The 18,646-nt window shown below is 45.2% G+C and overlaps 1 protein-coding gene across 3 annotated transcripts in view; it reads left to right on the forward strand.

Annotated features, from left to right (window-relative positions):
• The window catches only part of SPTBN2 (spectrin beta, non-erythrocytic 2), a 1,293,574-nt gene that overhangs the window by 527,363 nt on the left and 747,565 nt on the right, over positions 1-18,646 (forward strand). For all 3 annotated transcript variants that reach the window (XM_069644771.1, XM_069644772.1, XM_069644773.1), the window contains 4 exons: positions 2,518-2,669; positions 4,007-4,180; positions 5,340-5,431; positions 7,089-7,169. In XM_069644771.1, coding sequence (XP_069500872.1) covers positions 2,518-2,669; positions 4,007-4,180; positions 5,340-5,431; positions 7,089-7,169 — 499 coding nt within the window. The remainder of the gene's footprint in view (positions 1-2,517; positions 2,670-4,006; positions 4,181-5,339; positions 5,432-7,088; positions 7,170-18,646) is intronic.

Consider the following 18,646-nt stretch of genomic DNA (forward strand, 5'->3'; position numbering starts at 1 on the left):
CTGGGTGATATGATATGATAGTTTATATAGCGCCTATACACAATGTGTTTCAAAGCGCTTCAAGGCAAGGGAGTGAAAATACAATTACATTCTTACAGGCCAGGAACAGTAAGGATGTGAAATTAACTATTGTACTCGGCCTGAAGACATTTCAGATGGTGCAAGAGCTAAGACATAGATAAGGAAGGGAGGGGGAGAGTGGGAAGGAAATGGAAAAGGAGAGGCGACTACCATACTAGGCCAGACTACATTTCTGGTACAGTGCCACCTGTAAGCTGATACTATTGCACTACAGGGATCGAAATTAAGAGTCTGTGATCAGTAGCTGAAACCAGATCCTGGGTGTGGGGCATCACACAGTAGGCAGGAGCTACCACTGGAGAACCAGGAGCCAGTACAGCGTACACCACACATTGAACTTCCCCAGTAGAGGCAAACTTTCACTTTTAGTCCGTTTTTGTATTATCCATTCTGTTTAAATGTGTACTATGTGTGTCCTAATTACTCTATTAACATTCTCAAATACTCAGTTATTGTGTCACGTATGTATGTTGTAAGGCACCAGCTGTTTGTATCTACCTAACCAGACTCCCGCTAGGCTAGAAGCAGGAGCTGAATAGCTCCCAGCTACTCGCGATTCCAAACCCTGCATTGGAGTACATCTAGGGGGGAGCTGGGATATGAGAAGGGACCCACAGCTTGGAGGTGGTGTTTGATATGTATCCACCAGTTGAATGCCAATGGTACTGCTAATTCATGTGGTCATTCCCACCCACTTCTGCCCCTCGCAAAGAACATCCTCCTGGGATCTCTCTGAGCTAACTTTATCAAGCAGGAACACCAGAATGTGTACCAGAAGTGCCTGTGAGTGTGCTTAGTCTTCTGAGAGATGTTGGAGCTGTAAATGACTTATTGGTATAATTAACATGTCTTAACCAAGTGTGCTTTTAGCTGCTTAATTTGTATGCATTATACCTGTCCTTGAACTGAAGTCCTGTTAAAAACGAGCATTGGTAAAGCCAACAATTTTGGCTTGCATTAGGTGGGCATTTGCCAGTCGCTGCTATTATATACCCAAGTACTCGCAGCTTTTTGCAGCTGACGCCATTAATGGTCTTTTAGTACCATTATATGCCTCTCCCATGCCTAAATAAAAGTCCAAACTGTCAGCCTTGCCAATGCATGTTTAAGGTGGACTTGATTTGCCCACCTCCCATATTAAATGTAATTTTATGGTTAAGTAAACCCGAGGCAACAGCTGCTCTGCCAATCCACAAAACCCAAATGTGTATGCATTTGTACAGCAACTCCTTCGTTAGACGGTGGCACCCAGCAAGGATACCGGCTTTTTTAGAAAGTGGATTGTTTTTGTGCGTGCGTGCGTGTGTGTGTGTCAGACGCCCAGCTCCAAATTTAATTATGCTTGACTTCCCCTTAAACAGGGAGGAGTGGGTTGATCAGGGTAACTTTATTTATACAAAGTTTCTTGACTTTGTCTATCTGCTAATTCTGCTGAAATGAATCCCAAGAGTATGGGGGTACCTACAATGTAGATTTCATGAAAGGCAGGCAATGGTCTGCAGTGCATTTCTCTAGGAGCAACACTATTTTTGCTGTTTTACAGTGAGACTTGAGTCCGCATCAGTGCAGTGGGTCCTCAATAAAGCAATTGCCCAGAAAGGGCCAATCTTAAAAGCAGATGAGTCAGAAGTAGTACAATTCTGCAAGTGGAACTCATTTGATTAAAACATGAAACCTGTATTTTCTTTAAAGAATGAACATTTAATCTGCATTGAATACAACCTGAGAATTAGCAGCGCGCTGTGGCTGTACAGCCGCCTAACAGAAACTAGTTTTACAAGTTGTGGCTTTATAATATGTTCATTGGCTGTTACATCAGGATAACTGTGTGATCCTGGCTACATAATAGTATGCAGAGGTCCATTTGTTCTGTTTTCTGCAAAAACTGGAATAATTTAACTGCTGACCACTAGGAATGAGCATTGCATAGATGCTGACATTTGCATTTGACGTGGGTGTTGTTGGTGTGCCTTCCTCTGTTCTTCTCTGGAGGATACGCTCAGCAGGATTTATAGGGGTGCTTGCTAATCATTGGAATTTCAGCATCCGGCAAAGGGGCTCATTGACTGCATGCAATGTACTATATGACTGCAGGAACCATAGAATTAGTAGAGGAAGATAAGTAACCTGGTTATAGCAACAAAAAAACGGTAACGGCAGGAATATTGAGGTTAGCTGAGAGGGGTGTCCACAGGAACCTCTAGATTGGAACACACTGACAACAGGGACCAGAGTGGTAATCTAGGGGACTCGGTGGCCTCAAGGTTACCAAAGACCGATCCATCACAGTAAGAAACTCCAGGTTAGTGATGGCCACTCTGTGACCGCCTCAGTTAGTGAATGGTGCTAATTGAAGCAGGGTTACTCAATAGAGATCATTGACTGCAGTATGCTCCAGGTTGGCTCCTAAGTGACCTGTCCTCTTCTCCTTTGCAGACGAGCGTGAGGCAGTTCAGAAGAAGACCTTCACAAAATGGGTCAACTCACACCTGGCGCGGGTCACCTGCCGCATCTCGGACCTGTACCAAGATCTGCGCGATGGACGCATGCTGATCCGCCTGTTGGAAGTGCTGTCTGGCGAGCAACTGGTGAGTACAGGGGATCAAAGCATATGTCACAGATGCCCAGGGGTCTGGCATGGAATGCCCTTGCCTGAAGGCCCTTTGCAGACTGGCTAACATTACAGCCGTAGTGCAACAGTGTGCACGACTCCCTATACATGGGCGGAGCGTGAAATTGAAGTCATTCGCCACCTTTCTCCCTAGGCCAGTGGTATGCCACGCTCCTGGGTGGATGGATTGCAGAGCAAGGCATATGCTGCCTACGTTGTAATCCCAAAACAGTATGGTTACCGAGACTGCCTGTCAGTTCGGGCGCCGAGAGTGAACGTTGTTTGCCATGACGGTTCAAGGCTCCAAGGATCTGGCCCTCCAGCACCCTTGCCTTAAATCTGGCCCTGTGTGGGGGCGCGTACAGAAAGGCCTGTGCTCGGGTGAGGAACATGTTAGATCGCTGCGGCTCAGGCGGCCTCGTCTGATCGAAGGATTAACATTCAGCTGCGGATTTGCAGCCGGGGATTCAGAGTCCCCGGTGAGATGTCGGCCAGTGAACGGCTTCTCTGTTTGCAGCGTCCATTGTATGCGCCTTCTACTTCCGGGACACCTGATCCTGTGCAAGTGAGGGCGTCCGACAGGATCTGCGGTGAACTCAGCTGCCTGTACCTTTTCCCTAGCATCCCTCAAACTATGCCTTCCCATCAACACCCCTCAAACGACAATTCTCTCACCATCCCTCGTAGGTATTTGTGCCGCTAAGCACCCTTCAAAGCAGCTAAGCCTTTTTGCGCTCCTCTCTGCCATTTAAACACCAGCTAAACGGTCCGTGCCTCTCTATGGTGTTTTGCTTTTAGCACCCGTCTAGGTAGAAGTACATCTCTCTATGGTGTTTTGCTTTTAGCACCCGTCTAGGTAGAAGTACATCTCAGAACCCCCACCCCCGTGCAATCCGTGCCTCAACACCATTTAAAAAACCAGTAGCGTTTCGCCACCCCTTTCCTTATCTGTGCTGCTGAATGATCTTCGAACACCACCCCAGTATACTCTTCACCCACAGCACTTCTAAAACCATTGAATAGCCCGCCACCCACTGACCCTCCCCCCAACTGTCTGTGTCTCTGCACCTCATACACTGTTAGTGGGATAGCAGATAGCTGTGCCTCATAGCACTGCCTGCTCTGTGTCCATAGCCCCAATTCATTGCATCATTGCCCCATGAACCCTCAGACTGTGCACTTGACAGCTGGCGATGTATAGTGTGGTGCTAGATTAAATGCTACACTCCCCAGAATCCGGTGAGGCTGCCTTAAAATTGCAGTGTCTCTGTATTAACGTTTGGTGGTGTTGTGTTTTTTTCCTATGTTGCTCAGCCCAAGCCCACCAAAGGGCGTATGCGTATCCACTGCCTGGAGAACGTGGACAAAGCCCTGCAGTTCCTGAAGGAGCAGAAGGTTCATCTGGAGAACATGGGGTCGCACGACATTGTGGATGGAAACCATCGCCTGACGCTCGGACTAATATGGACCATCATCCTGAGATTCCAGGTAGAGGACCAGCGTGGGTTAGCTTAAACACTTTATTTTATTGTTTAAAGCGCAGCGTTTGGGCTGGCATTGCCAGCGTTTGGGCTGGCATCTTTTAACAGTAGCCCAGTACTGTGAGTTGCCATCTGTGTATCCATTGGGTTTAGTCATTGTTCAGGTGTTGGAAAAAGCACGTTTTGAGAGATTTGCAAAACTGGAGAATCCTGGTGGCATTCCGAGACAATACTGGGATTAAGTTCCAGACGGTCGGTCGGTGGGTGGGTGGATGTGTGGCAAGCCACAGGACAGAGCCTGATATGGACTGTGGTCCAGCTGTTTGGGCGATGAGAGCTAGTGGCAGGTTTACGAGGGCTAATGCAGAGCAGGGTCCCTTTCTCACTTTTGGAAGTATATCCTCACCCTCTATTTCCAGTGGGGTTGATCAGCCAGCAATGCGAGTCTGGAGTCATCCACACTACATTCCTGGTTTTCCACATTTGATTGGGGTAATTGGTGACCTATTTTTGAAAGAGATTAAGTCTGCGTGTTAGACCATAAGGAGTAGATCTGGTGCAGCAGTAACGGGTTTGCAGAGCCCCAGCCCCCTGTTTGTGCTTAGATTGATTTTGGACAGCTAATGCCATGTACGTTTTCCTCTGTTTCTGTTGGTGTACTGCCCAGTCACTGGTTGTAAGTTGCTGGAGCTGGTATTAGAATAGTGACGTCATTACAGAGTGGAGCCGGGAGTGAAATGTTTCTCATGTAGCATTAGAAAGCAGAATGCACCCTTTGTCCAGAAAGCTCTCGGTTTTATGATGGAACTTGCACTCCAATCCTTCTTTTGTGCTTGTGGCAGGACATCTCCTATTCTCTTGCTTGGCTACAGCAGAACATAGTACCATCTCCTTGGATCTGGTTACAGCAGAAATGGTGCCTGACTCCCTTATTCACGATAGCACCCAAATGTGTGTCGTCCGCCCTTGTCCGTTAGAGCTGTTGTACACCCACAGTTCGTGTTGCAGACACTACTGGGGTAGGGTTGGAAGCTCCTTCTTCTCATTGTTCACCAGGGTGCTAAGTCCGCCTACCTTCGGGGTGGGTGCCTGGCACGCGATGTAGCTAGCCATGGATCTCTTTATGCTGCCATTAATTCTTCCCCGTCATTCTCCTTGCATTACAGATTCAAGACATCAGTGTGGAGACCGAAGACAACAAGGAAAAAAAGTCGGCCAAGGATGCCCTGCTGTTGTGGTGCCAGATGAAGACCGCTGGGTACTAGGCTTTATAGTAACAGTTGAAGAAAGGGGGAGGGTGGTGGCATACCTCTCTCCTAACTCAGACTAAACGCGTTAAGAAAAGTAGAATTAGGAACGTGTAGCTACATGAGCGGCATTAGCGTGTCATTATCGTTATGGATGGCCCTTTGTTTTTCTCGAGGACACGGTGGCTTGGAGGAACCGCCAGCGTTTGGACATCCACCCGCATGGTGACTTGAGTAATTCAAGGGAAGTATTTGTCTGCTTTTCAACCAACAAAAACAGCAGACACCAATCGAAACTTGCGTTAGGCTATGCTTCGAAAGGGTTCCGCTAATACACCGAAGGCAAAGGTCCCCCTCGAGGTGGGTATTGACTCTGGGTGCTGTACATGTCGCTCTGGACGTGTGAAACGATTGGCACCTGGGTAGCACTGCATTCGCTAGAGGGCCAGGTCCCTGCAAAAGGGTGCGGATGCTGTAGTTGCGGAAGGCAGCACGCCCCTGCAGAGCGCATCTGCAAGCCAAAGGTTGGCATTCCACACTTGCCTGCAGCTGCTTGATGGCGCCACGAGTCTGGGTGAAAGTCCTCTCTGAATGCATGGTACCGGCTGGCGAAGGATGACTGCGAGTTTTTTCGTGGAGTATTTCTTAAGACCTCATTGATCTTTCAGGGCCAGCCCAAAAGAGAACTTAGCTTTGGGCATGTTATCAACGGTCTTATTTAAGGTTGTAAGGCACTAAGCAGATGAAAATGTCAGTTTCTTCACACCCTGAGCAGAAACATTACCTCATATAGCACACCTTATTGTTTAATGAACATGTGTTTGGAATGAGCCTACCATGGTTTTGAAGCCATTGTATCATGTCTTAACAGTGATAATATGCACGCCCGCAGCCAGCCTGCTGGCTTTCTTGAACCCGAAAATTAAGGGTGGCATGTTTGAAATGAATCCTGATCATTGGCGTTGATCTGGAGAATTTTGCATACCATAGTTTTAAGCCCATCTGGACTGTTGCAGAATGGGTTCAGCCACATGTAAATCGGTCTGTCATGCCACCTATTGGAGTAGCCCAGCTTGAACTGCTAGTCTGTGTCGCTTCTGCACAGGAAGTCCATAAATGCTTCAATATTGTGCATGCTCCCTGTGCCTTAGGCAACCAAGCCACACTTTGCTCACGAGCCTCAGCAATGCCTAGATTTCTGACTGGACTGCTCCAAATGGTGGCAGGTGCAAGGCTGGTTTGAAAATGTATGATGCCCTTCAGGGCAAAAATAATGGCGTGTAAGGGTTGTACAGAGGAATAGCAATGGCCACGATTCATGCAAAAACTTCCATCCATCACTTTTTGGTTTTAGCCAGTCGGGATACCAGGTCACGTTCTGGCAGGCTGATGTGTTAAATATACGCCGTTGAGCTGCTGGTCACTGATGCTGATCGACCAATAATGCATCTGAAACTGAGAAGTGTTGCCATTCTCACCAGCTAATGTCCTGCTCTGGGATGTACTGCATGGGCAACCTTAATTCCTATTTTCTTGGCTAAAGGGGATTTTCCAAATTGTGCTCCTTACGGGTAAAAGGTTGAAAAAGGGCACATTTTCAATTTCTTGGATGTGTTCTTCCCAGATCTTACTCCAAAGTATCCCTAAAATCTTTCTATCTTCCTGCAGGTACCCACACGTCAACGTGCACAACTTCACAACCAGCTGGAGGGACGGCCTGGCCTTCAATGCCATTGTGCACAAACACAGGTGGGTCTGGGAGGGCTGGCAATTCATGATTGGGTCTTGAGCCAGGCACGAGTGGAGTGGCACTACAGAATGAGCCATTACTGTGAGGGGTACAGCGAAGAATGGGGTGTTCTGTGGAAATCTGGTTCTGAAGTTGCATGTATTGTAATGTTGTAGAATCGGCTGTGTCGTTGCAGGGCGAGTGGTATTAACGGATGGGTCCTGGTGTGGGAGCGAGGAGTAGCCATGCAAATGGCCCTTGGCATGTCAGAGAGATTGGCCAGTAGCTTCCACTGTTTTGACTGTCTTCACTGCACGGGGAAGTGGCTAACGCAACACATCAAATCATCTCATGCACTTGCGTGTGTTGATGTGATAGAAATTCGATCAACATTTCCAGGCCTTTTAGGCAAAATGGAGGATTCATGAAGAGCATGAACACATCTTGAAAATTTATAAATTCCAACAGTAGGTCAATTGTTGCCTTTTACTGCATTTCGCTGCTGTAATATGTTAATGTACACACAATTTATTGTGCAGCTCCTTTGCTTTCGATGCATGCTTTAGGTGTTTGTTTTCAAGGAAAGCAGAAATGTTATTGCCGGCAGTCAAGCATATGTTGGACATGGAGTGCCAGCATAATTTGTTTTTTAATTTCGAACGATCAAATTTACAGGTAGGTAGGTATCTCAATTTTCAAACTGCTTTGTATTTCAAGGTATTTATTGCGAGTAACCCGTTTAAAGAGAAGCTATGGTAAGAAAGCACTCTTTGTCCACAGCACCGACACCAGGATACCTGTTGCATTTGGGGCAGCCACCCAGGTTTGTGGACCATACGGGCAGCAACATCACCCACAGCATTGGAATTCCTCTGTGTGGTGTCCATGGGGTCTTCAATATTGTTCTGCTCTCCAACATGCCATCAAAGACTGCTAGGTGGGTTTCTTCCCTTTGTGATGTGATGCATGTGGCACCATGCTTAAGACCATGCCAAAGTAGAAGGGGCAAACCGGAGTGGTACTGGAAAGAGCCAAACTACTTCCTGTAGCGGCTTTCAATGTGGCAGCTCTGTGGTACTTGCGGACAGAGGCCCCAGGACGCTGAGCAGGGGTGTTACCATGTCTGGAAAAGATATGGGGCTAAGATAATGTCGGGACTGACGGGACTCGCGGCTAGGTAGCATTTTGGTTGTAGCACCTGAGCTTCTACCCGGGGCTAGAACCAAAAGACCCGGGGCTATATCCACCCCCGCCCCCCCGTTACCAACACCTCTGATGCTGAGTCAAGGAGCACAGTGTGAGAGGCATAGAAGGACTAGCCTGCATATGTCTGACATGGTAGTACATTAAACATGGTTTAGGTTCCAACTTTAATATACAACAAAAACAACATTTAAATGAAATCAAAACGTATCAACACGTGGAATCAAAAACTCTTAAAGAACACATTCATCACACGTGTATAAATAAACGTGCACACCAACAATACATAATGTTATTAAATTATAAGGTTCATACATGAATCATTTACATACATGAAGATTCCCCAAAATTAAAGAGGAACAATATAAACGTGCATGTATAAAACAGTGCAGTATGTTAGTTTAGTAATCGAGAAAAATCAAGGACCGTTTTTTTAACTTTATGATCAATTATAAAACCATAAATAAGTTCAAAATAATTCCACTTAACATGATCGTAAAAAATCAACCACATTAAATTCACAATCAGCAGTCTGCTAGAAGAGACAACATATTTATTCAAACGTGGTGTCTCTGTATCGAGCTGATGAAGGGGCGTCAGTAGATCATCCTTATTGTAGTTTCAACAACGTCCATCTTTTTGGACTAGTTTTCTTCAGGACTAGCTCCCTTTGTTCTTATTTTTCAATAGAAGCTCCCCCTCGACTAAGTCAAGGCTATCCGGGAAATACCAAGCCTTACATTTTGAAATAAGAAAGGTACTGAATTGTGCAGTGCCTTTCTCTTTTTGTCTGGTTTGACCCCAGAAAAGAACGTGGTTCTGTTCGGTCCTGTTCTGATTTTAGGAGGATTTATAATACATTTTCTTTCTCTTATGGAAAAACTCAAAACACTGTCCAAAGGCATTAACCTGCTCCCAGACTTGCTTGGCAGGGCTGTAAGCATATATTCCCCCTTTTTACATATTGCACCTGTAGTGTGCGAATTAGAGCCGCAGTGGGCGAATACTCGGGGCATCTCATTCCTCTGGGGAAAATTATTTTTGCAAAAAACCCAAGCTGGGGACCGAAAATGCTGCAGAAAAGTAAACTGTTTCTGACATGGTGCCACTGACTGAGAGTGAGGTCTCATCTCTCTGAGTTGCTGAGGAGGAATGGTAGGCAGGAGCAGCCTTGAGACTAAGAGGTGCTGAGCCGATATGTCAGGACACCTAAAGTCCCATGCCATGAGTGGAGATCTGACCAAGAGAGGAACGTTGGTGACAGAACCAGTAACTGACGAATTGGGTGCCTGACCCAGCAGGAAAAGTGAAATCTGGGAAGAGGGCTGCAGAGCTGAGGTGAGCGAGTACTGGAGCATAAGTGAGTGCAGGAAGCAGAGATGCAGAGAATGTTGGAGACAGTCCACTCCCACTACACAATGAAGTTCTAGAAACAACATTAGAACAGTGTAGGGACCAGAGAGCGAGAAAATTATTAAGACACTGCATGCTGGGAAATAGGTGCAAATTCCCAAGAGTCACGAAAATAAGAGAAAACTCCTGTGCTCTAATGAAGTAAAGGAGTCCAGTGCCAGAGAAACAATCACAATAGATTTGGTGTGCTGTGAGGAAAGAAACAAACCCCCAAAGTTTAGCCCAGACAGAGACTGGCAGAAATTAGTAAAGAGCAAGACGAGAAAGGGTCTCTTAAATGGGCATATGATGTGTCATATGCAGCTCCACTTAGCACACTACGGTCATCAAGAGAAGAACTCTGAATCCTTTGCAGATTCGCCAGGTGTTGTTTCTGTGTCAGGGGTCCAGATGGTTGAGCAGAGCATAATTGTAGCACTGTAATATCCCCAACCCCAGAATTAACGATCTTCACCTACACCTCGCATTTTAGGTTTGGGGATACAGTGGACTTTGGAGTCCACAATCTTGTGGAGGAAGATTTGCCACATATTAATATGTTAGCGCTTAAAGCGAGTTCCTGTGCAAAGAAGAGCTTCCTTCTGTCGGTTCAGAGAAGTATCTCCTCAAAGAAGATGATGGTTATGTTCTATGTCAAAAATCAGGGTGATGCTCGCTCCCTTCATATCTCTCCTTGCAGTGCAGCTGAGGGAGTGGGTGCTGGGCAAGAATAGTTCATAATGAGTGTTGACCATATAGTTGGACTGACCGTTCACACTGCCTCATACCATCATACCACCAGGAAAAAGTATTTTCTCTATTCAAGAGGATTGATGTCCTGGTAGTAGCCCACCTTGCATTCTTCTCTTGTCTGGCCTGATAGTCCAGATCCTCTAGAGGCGGGGAGAGAAAAAAAACATTCTTCTGCTGGCTTGGAGGTGCAGGTTCCTGATTGTGAAAATCCAAATCCTCCAGTGGATTATCTCCCAGATGTTCCATATGAGTGTATTCTCATTCCTTCTAGGCTTTGCCTTGCTGCCTTCTGTTAGGCAGAAACCCGTGCAGTTCCCTTGGGGACCACTGCAAAAGATTTAGGACTACAGGTGTTGGCAGTAAACCCACTTGGTAGCAGTCTGTACCACCCAGATTTACCTGGTAGCTGTGGCTGAGCAGTCAGACTTCCCTCAAGAAGAGTTAGGCAGTATGCAAAGTATACACAATAGGCACTTGGATACAATAGCACAAGCAAACACTGACCAGAGCTTTGGTATCAAGGTATATCATTATTTATTTAAAAACACACTTATTGAAACACTCCAGCACTATTATTGTAAATCACTCTAACCACAATTACAATTATTATATATACACTCCTTATTCCTTATCAGACAAGTCTTAGTTAACACCACTTATTTCCAGACAGAGGTGAGCGCTTAACTAAAGATGGCACTCCAATAAGTTAACGAAAAAGGGAGGGAATGGCAGAATGTAGGAAAATACACCACACTAATACTTAGGAACTCTTGAGCAAGGCAGCAAAGTCAAAAGTTACTTGTGAGCCAAAGTCCATAGGCCGGGCCCACTCTTGGAGAGAGCAGGGCACAAATGCACCCAAGATCACACAATGACAACAGGCTTAAAAAGTCTTGCAGGAGGTTCAGAAAGGTTTTAGTTAGGCTCAGAAAAGTTTAGCCCGTGTGTCCCAGGCTAACCCAGGGTCGAAAGCCACGGTCTAAATCTACCCCGTACAGTCGGTTGCAAGGGAAGCCAGGCGGAACACAGTACCTTATGTGGAAAGGATCCTCCAGCGGGGGCAGTTGTTCCTGGCAGCGGGTGCAAGTCGCGGCGTCGTCCAGAGGAAGAGAAGATCTCGACATGGAGGAAAGATGAAGGTCGTTGCACTGCCAGGGAAGAAACCAGCCGCAGAGTTTTCCGGTTAAAGGTACTACCCTTTGATTCACGGTAGTGGTAAAACGTGGTATTCCGGTTGCCGGGGTGCTTGGCACAGGCAAGGCGGCCACGAGATGCTCCAGGAAGGGACAAAGGAAGCAGACTGGTTATCCCCACCAGTCGAAGGAAGAAGACTCTCCGGGCTGGAGATCTCCTCTGTCGTTGGGAAAAGTGGTGAGACGGTTCAGCAGGGCTCCACCGGTGGTGTCGTCGTAGCAGGTCGGCTCAGCTGCTCCCTCGTCGGATTCTTAGGTCCTGTGGCGACTTCTGAAGTTCCAGTCCCCAAAGCCCTGCTTTTATGCAGAAAACCCCCATTCACTCAGCATGTTTGAGTGACCGCTAGGCTAAGTGGTGAGCCGGCCGGCTCACCACTTGGGCCAATCAGGACGGAGTGTGACTTGAGTTGCCTAGGCAACTCAGTCCAGGGTGCCTAAATCCCCCTCCACTCCTCCTAAATACCCCAGACAGAGTGGCACCACTTTGGAGGGCTTCTGTGGAGAAGCCCACCAAAAAGTGGAACAAAGACCTCAACCTGGGTTGGAGTCACAGAAGCAAACACAAACGCCATTTTAGAACCCAGTTCTGGCAAAAAATACCAACCGGAGAATTAATATTAAATAAAATTAAAGTTGGTAGCCTCGAACAATGGGAAATCCCATAGGGATATATTCGCGGTCAAATATAAAAAGTAGTATCCACTGCCATCAGCCAAAACTCGATCAGGGGGGCGGTGACGTGCCCCCTCGACTAACAGACCCCGGGGCAATCAGCCAGTACGTCCACAATATGATGGTTTGTACTGGTTCTGTTCAGAATTTGAGACTAGTAAAGTCAATGGTGACTTTACATGCACTGGGAGACAGTAGTCAGTCCCAGGGTATGGAGTCTATACTGGGGGGTCACTATGACACCCCTGTGTTACTGCACTGAGGGTGCTGTGTAACACACATCACAAAAACACGTGAAGCCCTATGGAGTAAAATACCCCATAGCCCATTAAACACATATAGAATCAAAGAGACTCACTCGAATCATGTCCAAGAGTGAGGGTAAAAGTCTCACTCTTGGCAGGAAAAAAAAAATAAACCCCAAAAATCCAGCAAAGCTGCTGGGGGACTCACTAGGTTAGGAAATTCAGCCTAAACAGAGAATTCTCCCTAACACCTTCTCTTCACGTTCCCCCTCAGTGTTCTGTTTGTCTCAGCAAGAGGGCTTGTTTCTGCATCTTTTTATGCCATTGCGGACCTTAGGCTTTTCTTCTGAGCTGATGTTATTTACCTTGGAGTGTCTCAGGAGAACTAGGTGATGATTTGTGTGGCGGGGAGGCAATCTACTAAACTTCAGGTTTAAACCAAATGTCTTCAATTCCCTCAATCAGCTTGTTCCAAGGTGGATGAACCACTCTGTTGTCTGCAGATGACATTCTGTCTTTCAATTCGCACTTGACAATTCTGCTATCCAGATGCAGTCTTGCGTAGCTTATTCAGCCGACGTCGGAGCATACAAATTCACAAGTTTAGCTTTTCTTTTGACAGAATGATTTGTCTCTTGAAAATCTTCTTCACTAGGTTACCCCAGCTTAAAGGCCCTACAAACTTTATATGTAGATGTGAGTTTGGTTCCTTAACCTTGTATGGCGGTGGCTGTTGTAGAATTGCGTAAGATAAAAAATGCTTTGGTGGTGGCCGGTCCATCTTTGAGCAAGATAATACCGCTTGAGTTATCCTCTGAGCATTAGCCACTAGTACCCAATTGTCCTGTGGTGTTGTCCTTATCGTTTGTCACAAGATTAACAGTTCTCCTTTCTCTCATTTTTTTGTATGCAAATTTGTGAATGAGGGACAGGCAGCCAGGAGTGGAACTTAAGTAAAACCTTTATTCAGGATACAGGAATTCAAAAAGTTCAAAAATGCTTCTTCTTTTTCTTGGAATATGGATGTGGATTCTCGACCCTTGCAGCTAGTCCTCGTAAGCCCACAGCGTCTCGGGCACAGCTCTCTCTCTCTCTCTCTCTCTCGAAGTCCTAGAAGAGAATGGCAAAGAGACACCCAGTCCATCATTTGCTTTTAGCTTATATAAGGGTTGGGGTCCAGGTAGCCAATCAGCACGGACTTGGCTTGGTTCTCTATAAATATCCCCATAAGCCCTGCCACCTTTCTCTTGGCTTGAAGGAGGGTTGCCTGCCCGGCCCGCCAAGTCCTGGTCCCCGCGAGGAACCCCCGTCTTGAAGAGGTCTGGCACCCTCGAGGCCTCTGTGACGCTTTCTGAAGGTGAGTGTTGGCGGTGAACTCGGAAGCGCGTCTCTGCCTTCCGCGTCACTGGGTACGGCCTCGACCGTGTTGTGAAAGGAACCGCGTGGGAAGCCGGTGTCTGGCTGTGAAGGCGTTCGGCTTGCCACGGTCCATGCTGCACTTGGAGCGGAACCCCGCCCCGGTAAGCCAGCGGTTGTCGGGAAGGACGGCCCAATCGCCTCCGTTCCGGTTTTTCCATTCGCTGGAACAAACTCTTCCCGCGTATCCTATACTCATGTAAGCGGTGTCAGCAGTAGTCCTTTCTTCCACGTCTCGTTTAATGCTGTCTTCCCAGGTCCCAAGACTGTTAATTATCTGGACTGTGCTCTCCCGACCTCGCAGCTTGGTCGGTTGGTACCCCCTCTCAGGTGGTCTTCCTTCGATCGGGTGCTCTCTCTCATGTGGTCCCTCCTCTCGCATATTCCCTTTCATGCCGTCCATATCCCTCCGATCACAAAGCTTTATTACAATCTATAGAACAATACATTGGTTTGATGTATGTTGTTGATCTTAATAATAAAAATATTAAAAAGGTTGTTTTCCATTAAGTAACTTAAATATTAGAACACTCAGGCCTCCAGATAAGGTGCATAATAGGCCTTTCTACGCATGATAATCTTGTAAATATGACAGCTTTATTATTTTCTTGTGTACATTTACACACACGTTTAGGGCAGTGCAAAGGTCACGTTACTTGACAGACCAGAAAGCTGCTTTTGATTTTTATCTACTTGGGTGTAATTGCAAGCCACGGAGAAAAGCCTCTGAAACTAAATGTATTTCTCTGAAGCCTTTCAAAAAAAGAAACTGCACACACTGATAAAAGGAATGGTTTCTTTCCGTTCAGCTTCTGCTGTGTTGATGCTCATGGAGCAAACAGAAGCACTGTGCATATTTATTTTCCTAGCGTTTTAGGATTGTATAATTAATAAGATGGAAAACTAAGTTGCAATTGAGAAGTAATCTTTTGTAACAAATTATGCTTTTTTCTAGTGAAAGCAAACCAGTATTGCACACTTGTATTTTTCAGAGTTCCTGTGCTGTGTGCATAATCACGAGGAGGCAGATCATTTCTACACTTAATTTAATTCCCACTCTATATAAAAAGTTTGTAAAATGAGTATGCACGGTCTAGTTAACATCCATTCAACCTGGCAGTCAATGGGGTACATTACTATAAATGGTCAGTGGAAGCAGAGTCTTTGCATAAGGGTGAGTGATTGTCATTACACCAATCACATGTGTTTTAGCCTCTCGAATCTTCAAGACTACAATTAAAACATCCTCTCTAGGAAGTGCAAGCGCTGTTCAAAAATGCACAAAATTTACATTTGTAATTGAAATAGAATCTCTGCAAAACCTTGTCCCAGTGATAATCCAGATAGGTATTTAACTTTATGTAGCGCTTCATACATGGTTCGTCCAACATGTTGGCACTGTGATTATTATACCTCAGTCGATAATCAGGTTGCCAACCTTTGAAGGATGTTAGCCAATAAGATAGCTCTGCCAGTTGTGCGCTCGGCCTTTCTTCCTTTCGAGGTCGATAAAGGAGTACCGACTTTGGTTTGGTGATAATTGTGATAATTATGTTCTATGTACAGCACTTTGTCAAAAACACTATATAAACAACCATTTGTACGTGAGATTAGATATAGAATTTAGCATGGAGACCTTGCCTCTCTACACTTTTGTATCATAACATTGGCATACCATTAGGTAGTAATAGCTCCAGGAAATGAGGACTTTCATTACACATCAAAAGACAATTCTGCTATGGAACCACAAAACACACAATACAATTTGTGTTTGCTTTACTATTTAATTAGCTAGTTTGTGTTTTCAACATTTAAATATATGCAGGAGATCAAATGGCCAGACCTTACAGAAATAAGGAAAGGTGTATTCTGTCACAGTGTAGCATAGTAATGATTTCCATACAGTTTTTGCACACGCCAGCTGGATGCCACATACATTTTACTCTTGCAAAGGAGAAAGGTCCTTTCTACTCTCTTGAAATCATATTTACTCTAAGTTTAAAAATGAGGAGTAAAATACTCCCACCTCAAAATCATATCTGGAGCACTGAGAACGCTGCTGTACTTTAACTTTTAAATGTATCAATCATGCTTGCCCATCTACAGCAACAATTATTTTCAGAATTTGTTTAAAAACTTGAACCAACACTCTGGTAACCCCAGACAAAGGACTGGTTTTAAAAAGCTTTCTTGGAGATCTTGGCTGAAAAACAGAGCATTCTTTTGTTGCCTCAGGTTTGGGACATAGCAGTGGTTTTCAGTTCTCTTTAGCTAAGCCCCTCCATCTGCTAGATTGGTAACCGTCCTTCAAAGACCTGCAGATAGTCTTATTGAGGGAGACCAGGTTTGAGCCAAATATCACAGTACACTGAGACACTGAATGTTGATTGACAAATTGGTGAAATAGGTCTTCCTTTCAGTATGAGCAACGTCGTCCTCTGATACGAGTTGAACGTATACCAGGAGATGGGGTTTCCCTATACCGAGGAAGAGGGGTTTCTATATTGTTTACTATGGCTGTTGCATGAGAACCTTTCTCGAATGCAATGTCAGACATGGTACCCATCTATGGTGGCCCTTTCCTGGACAAGCAGGTTTACAAATCCTTCTGCGGTTCCCTGGTTATTTGTTGCATTTTGTAGTAATACATATGAAAGGGTTAGCTGTAACCATTCTGTTATGAACTTTAGCTCATATACTTGGTGTGTGTTACATTTGACTACACTTCTAGGGAGACCTTCTACTCCCCCATTATCAGACAATTGGATATTCTATAAAAGCCCACTATGTTACTGCAAGAAAAAGTATACTTGATCCTTAATCTCCCCCAAAGCACCCACCAACCCTGCTCTTAGTGCGATATGTGAGTGCATAGAATAGGGGCTTTGGTATGGTAAGGAAGCAGATGGGGTGGTGGTGGTGTCTGAGTATGGCCAAGGCAGAGCATGCCCCAGGCTTTAAAATGAACTACTTTTTGGTGTGCAAAAAACGTGCTCTAGTTCTTGACCTTATTGTACCCGAGAGTGACTTCCAGTGTGGGTTGAACAGAAGTTGGGGCCTGGCCTAGCCCTGGGCCACTCTACAGGGCACTCTTCACGTTGATATTCACCTTGCACACATCTTGGCTGATTACTTTTGATTGACATGCTGGTTTCTTTGTTAATCTGTTGCCGCCTTAGACCAGCCCATTACTAGGATGGTGTATCAAAGCGTCGGATACACCAGTAGAATGTCTTCTATATTTTTGATGTTGTTTAAGGAGACTTGTCTGGTATGAAAGATGGCTACATCAAATCTAGTCATTCAATTATTAAGTTTCAAGGTAGTCTCTTGGTTGATTGGTAGTCCTGATTGGGTAAGGGAAGAATGTTGGGTAAGGGACAGCAATTTAGAGGAATTCTAAAATCGAGGGTGGGATTGCTTATTAAGCATGGTTTCACACTTTGCTTTAAATACTGTCAGTGCATAGCATTACTAAATTTTGTGATGAAGGGTTTTTGTGCAAACCGAGATGTCTTGAGTATCCTGGGAGGAAACCGTAATCCATCTGATTGGTGATTCTTGTACTATCTTGGAATCACTTGACCTGATTAATAGGGATTTCTTTTGGCCCATATTTTTTATGTTTTTCACATAATCAAGTTTTCCTCTAATGCACCATTAGATGGCCATTGATGCTTCTATGTGGAGGTAGTCTTTCTTGGCATTTCAATGTTTAAAGTTGTGTTCTTTGTTACTCTTATCAAGGCATAAAATAAGCGGTGTTGCATAGCAATTTGCTATGCAATTCTGTAGGTTTGAAAATTAAATCGGCACTTGTTTAGCAAAGATAGCTATTTATGTTTCCCTGTTCAATGAGCACACAACTCTCCCTGCATTCCTCTCTTGCCTTCACAGCTCTCTCCACCCTCTGTATGTTCACTGTAAGTTCAAAGAGGCTAATGGGGAGCGAGAGAGCGAGCGAGAGAGCGAGAGAGAGAGAGAGAGTGAGTGAGTGCAGCAGTAATCGTCTCCTCCACTCTTAAGTGCCAAAGGCCAAGTGAGTGCTAGGTAAGAATTTTTTTCTTTTTCAAATAATTTCAATCCAGAAGTACTCAGGATGATACTTTTATTAAGCAAACTACATCCTGTTTGGCAAAGACCAGTATGTGTTTACTTTTATTTTGCAATTTCACTCCTAAAACTATAAGTTGTTGCATAATGCTTAATTACAGTATTGCTACTGTAAAACGCTGCATTGTCTGCAAATCTCAGAGCGTCAACTATTTCATATTGTGGCGGAAAATGCATCATTTTGTCTAGTGAACACTTTTGAAAATGAAACGTATCACACAGCCAACTGCTTTTGATGCTAAAACTAGTTCTGTAACATGCTGGCTGCAGACCTTTGTGCAACTGGTGCTCAACCCTTGAGCTGATCCCATACCCCTTGACATCCTATCTCATCACCCTGTTGCTTTATACCAACTACCCTGAAAGTGAGATTGCTGCAAACTACAATATTCTACCTAGTTTGCCCAGTTTTCTGCCTGCTGCGCCATCCCCGCTAAGTCCCTTACCTCTTGCATAATTAATCCACAAAGCTAATTAAATGTTGATGCAAAGTAGTGATCAATAATTCCA

Source organism: Ambystoma mexicanum, chromosome 2p (genome assembly GCF_040938575.1).
Source record: "Ambystoma mexicanum isolate Mex_15411 chromosome 2p, UKY_AmexF1_1, whole genome shotgun sequence".
NCBI lineage: Eukaryota > Metazoa > Chordata > Amphibia > Caudata > Ambystomatidae > Ambystoma > Ambystoma mexicanum.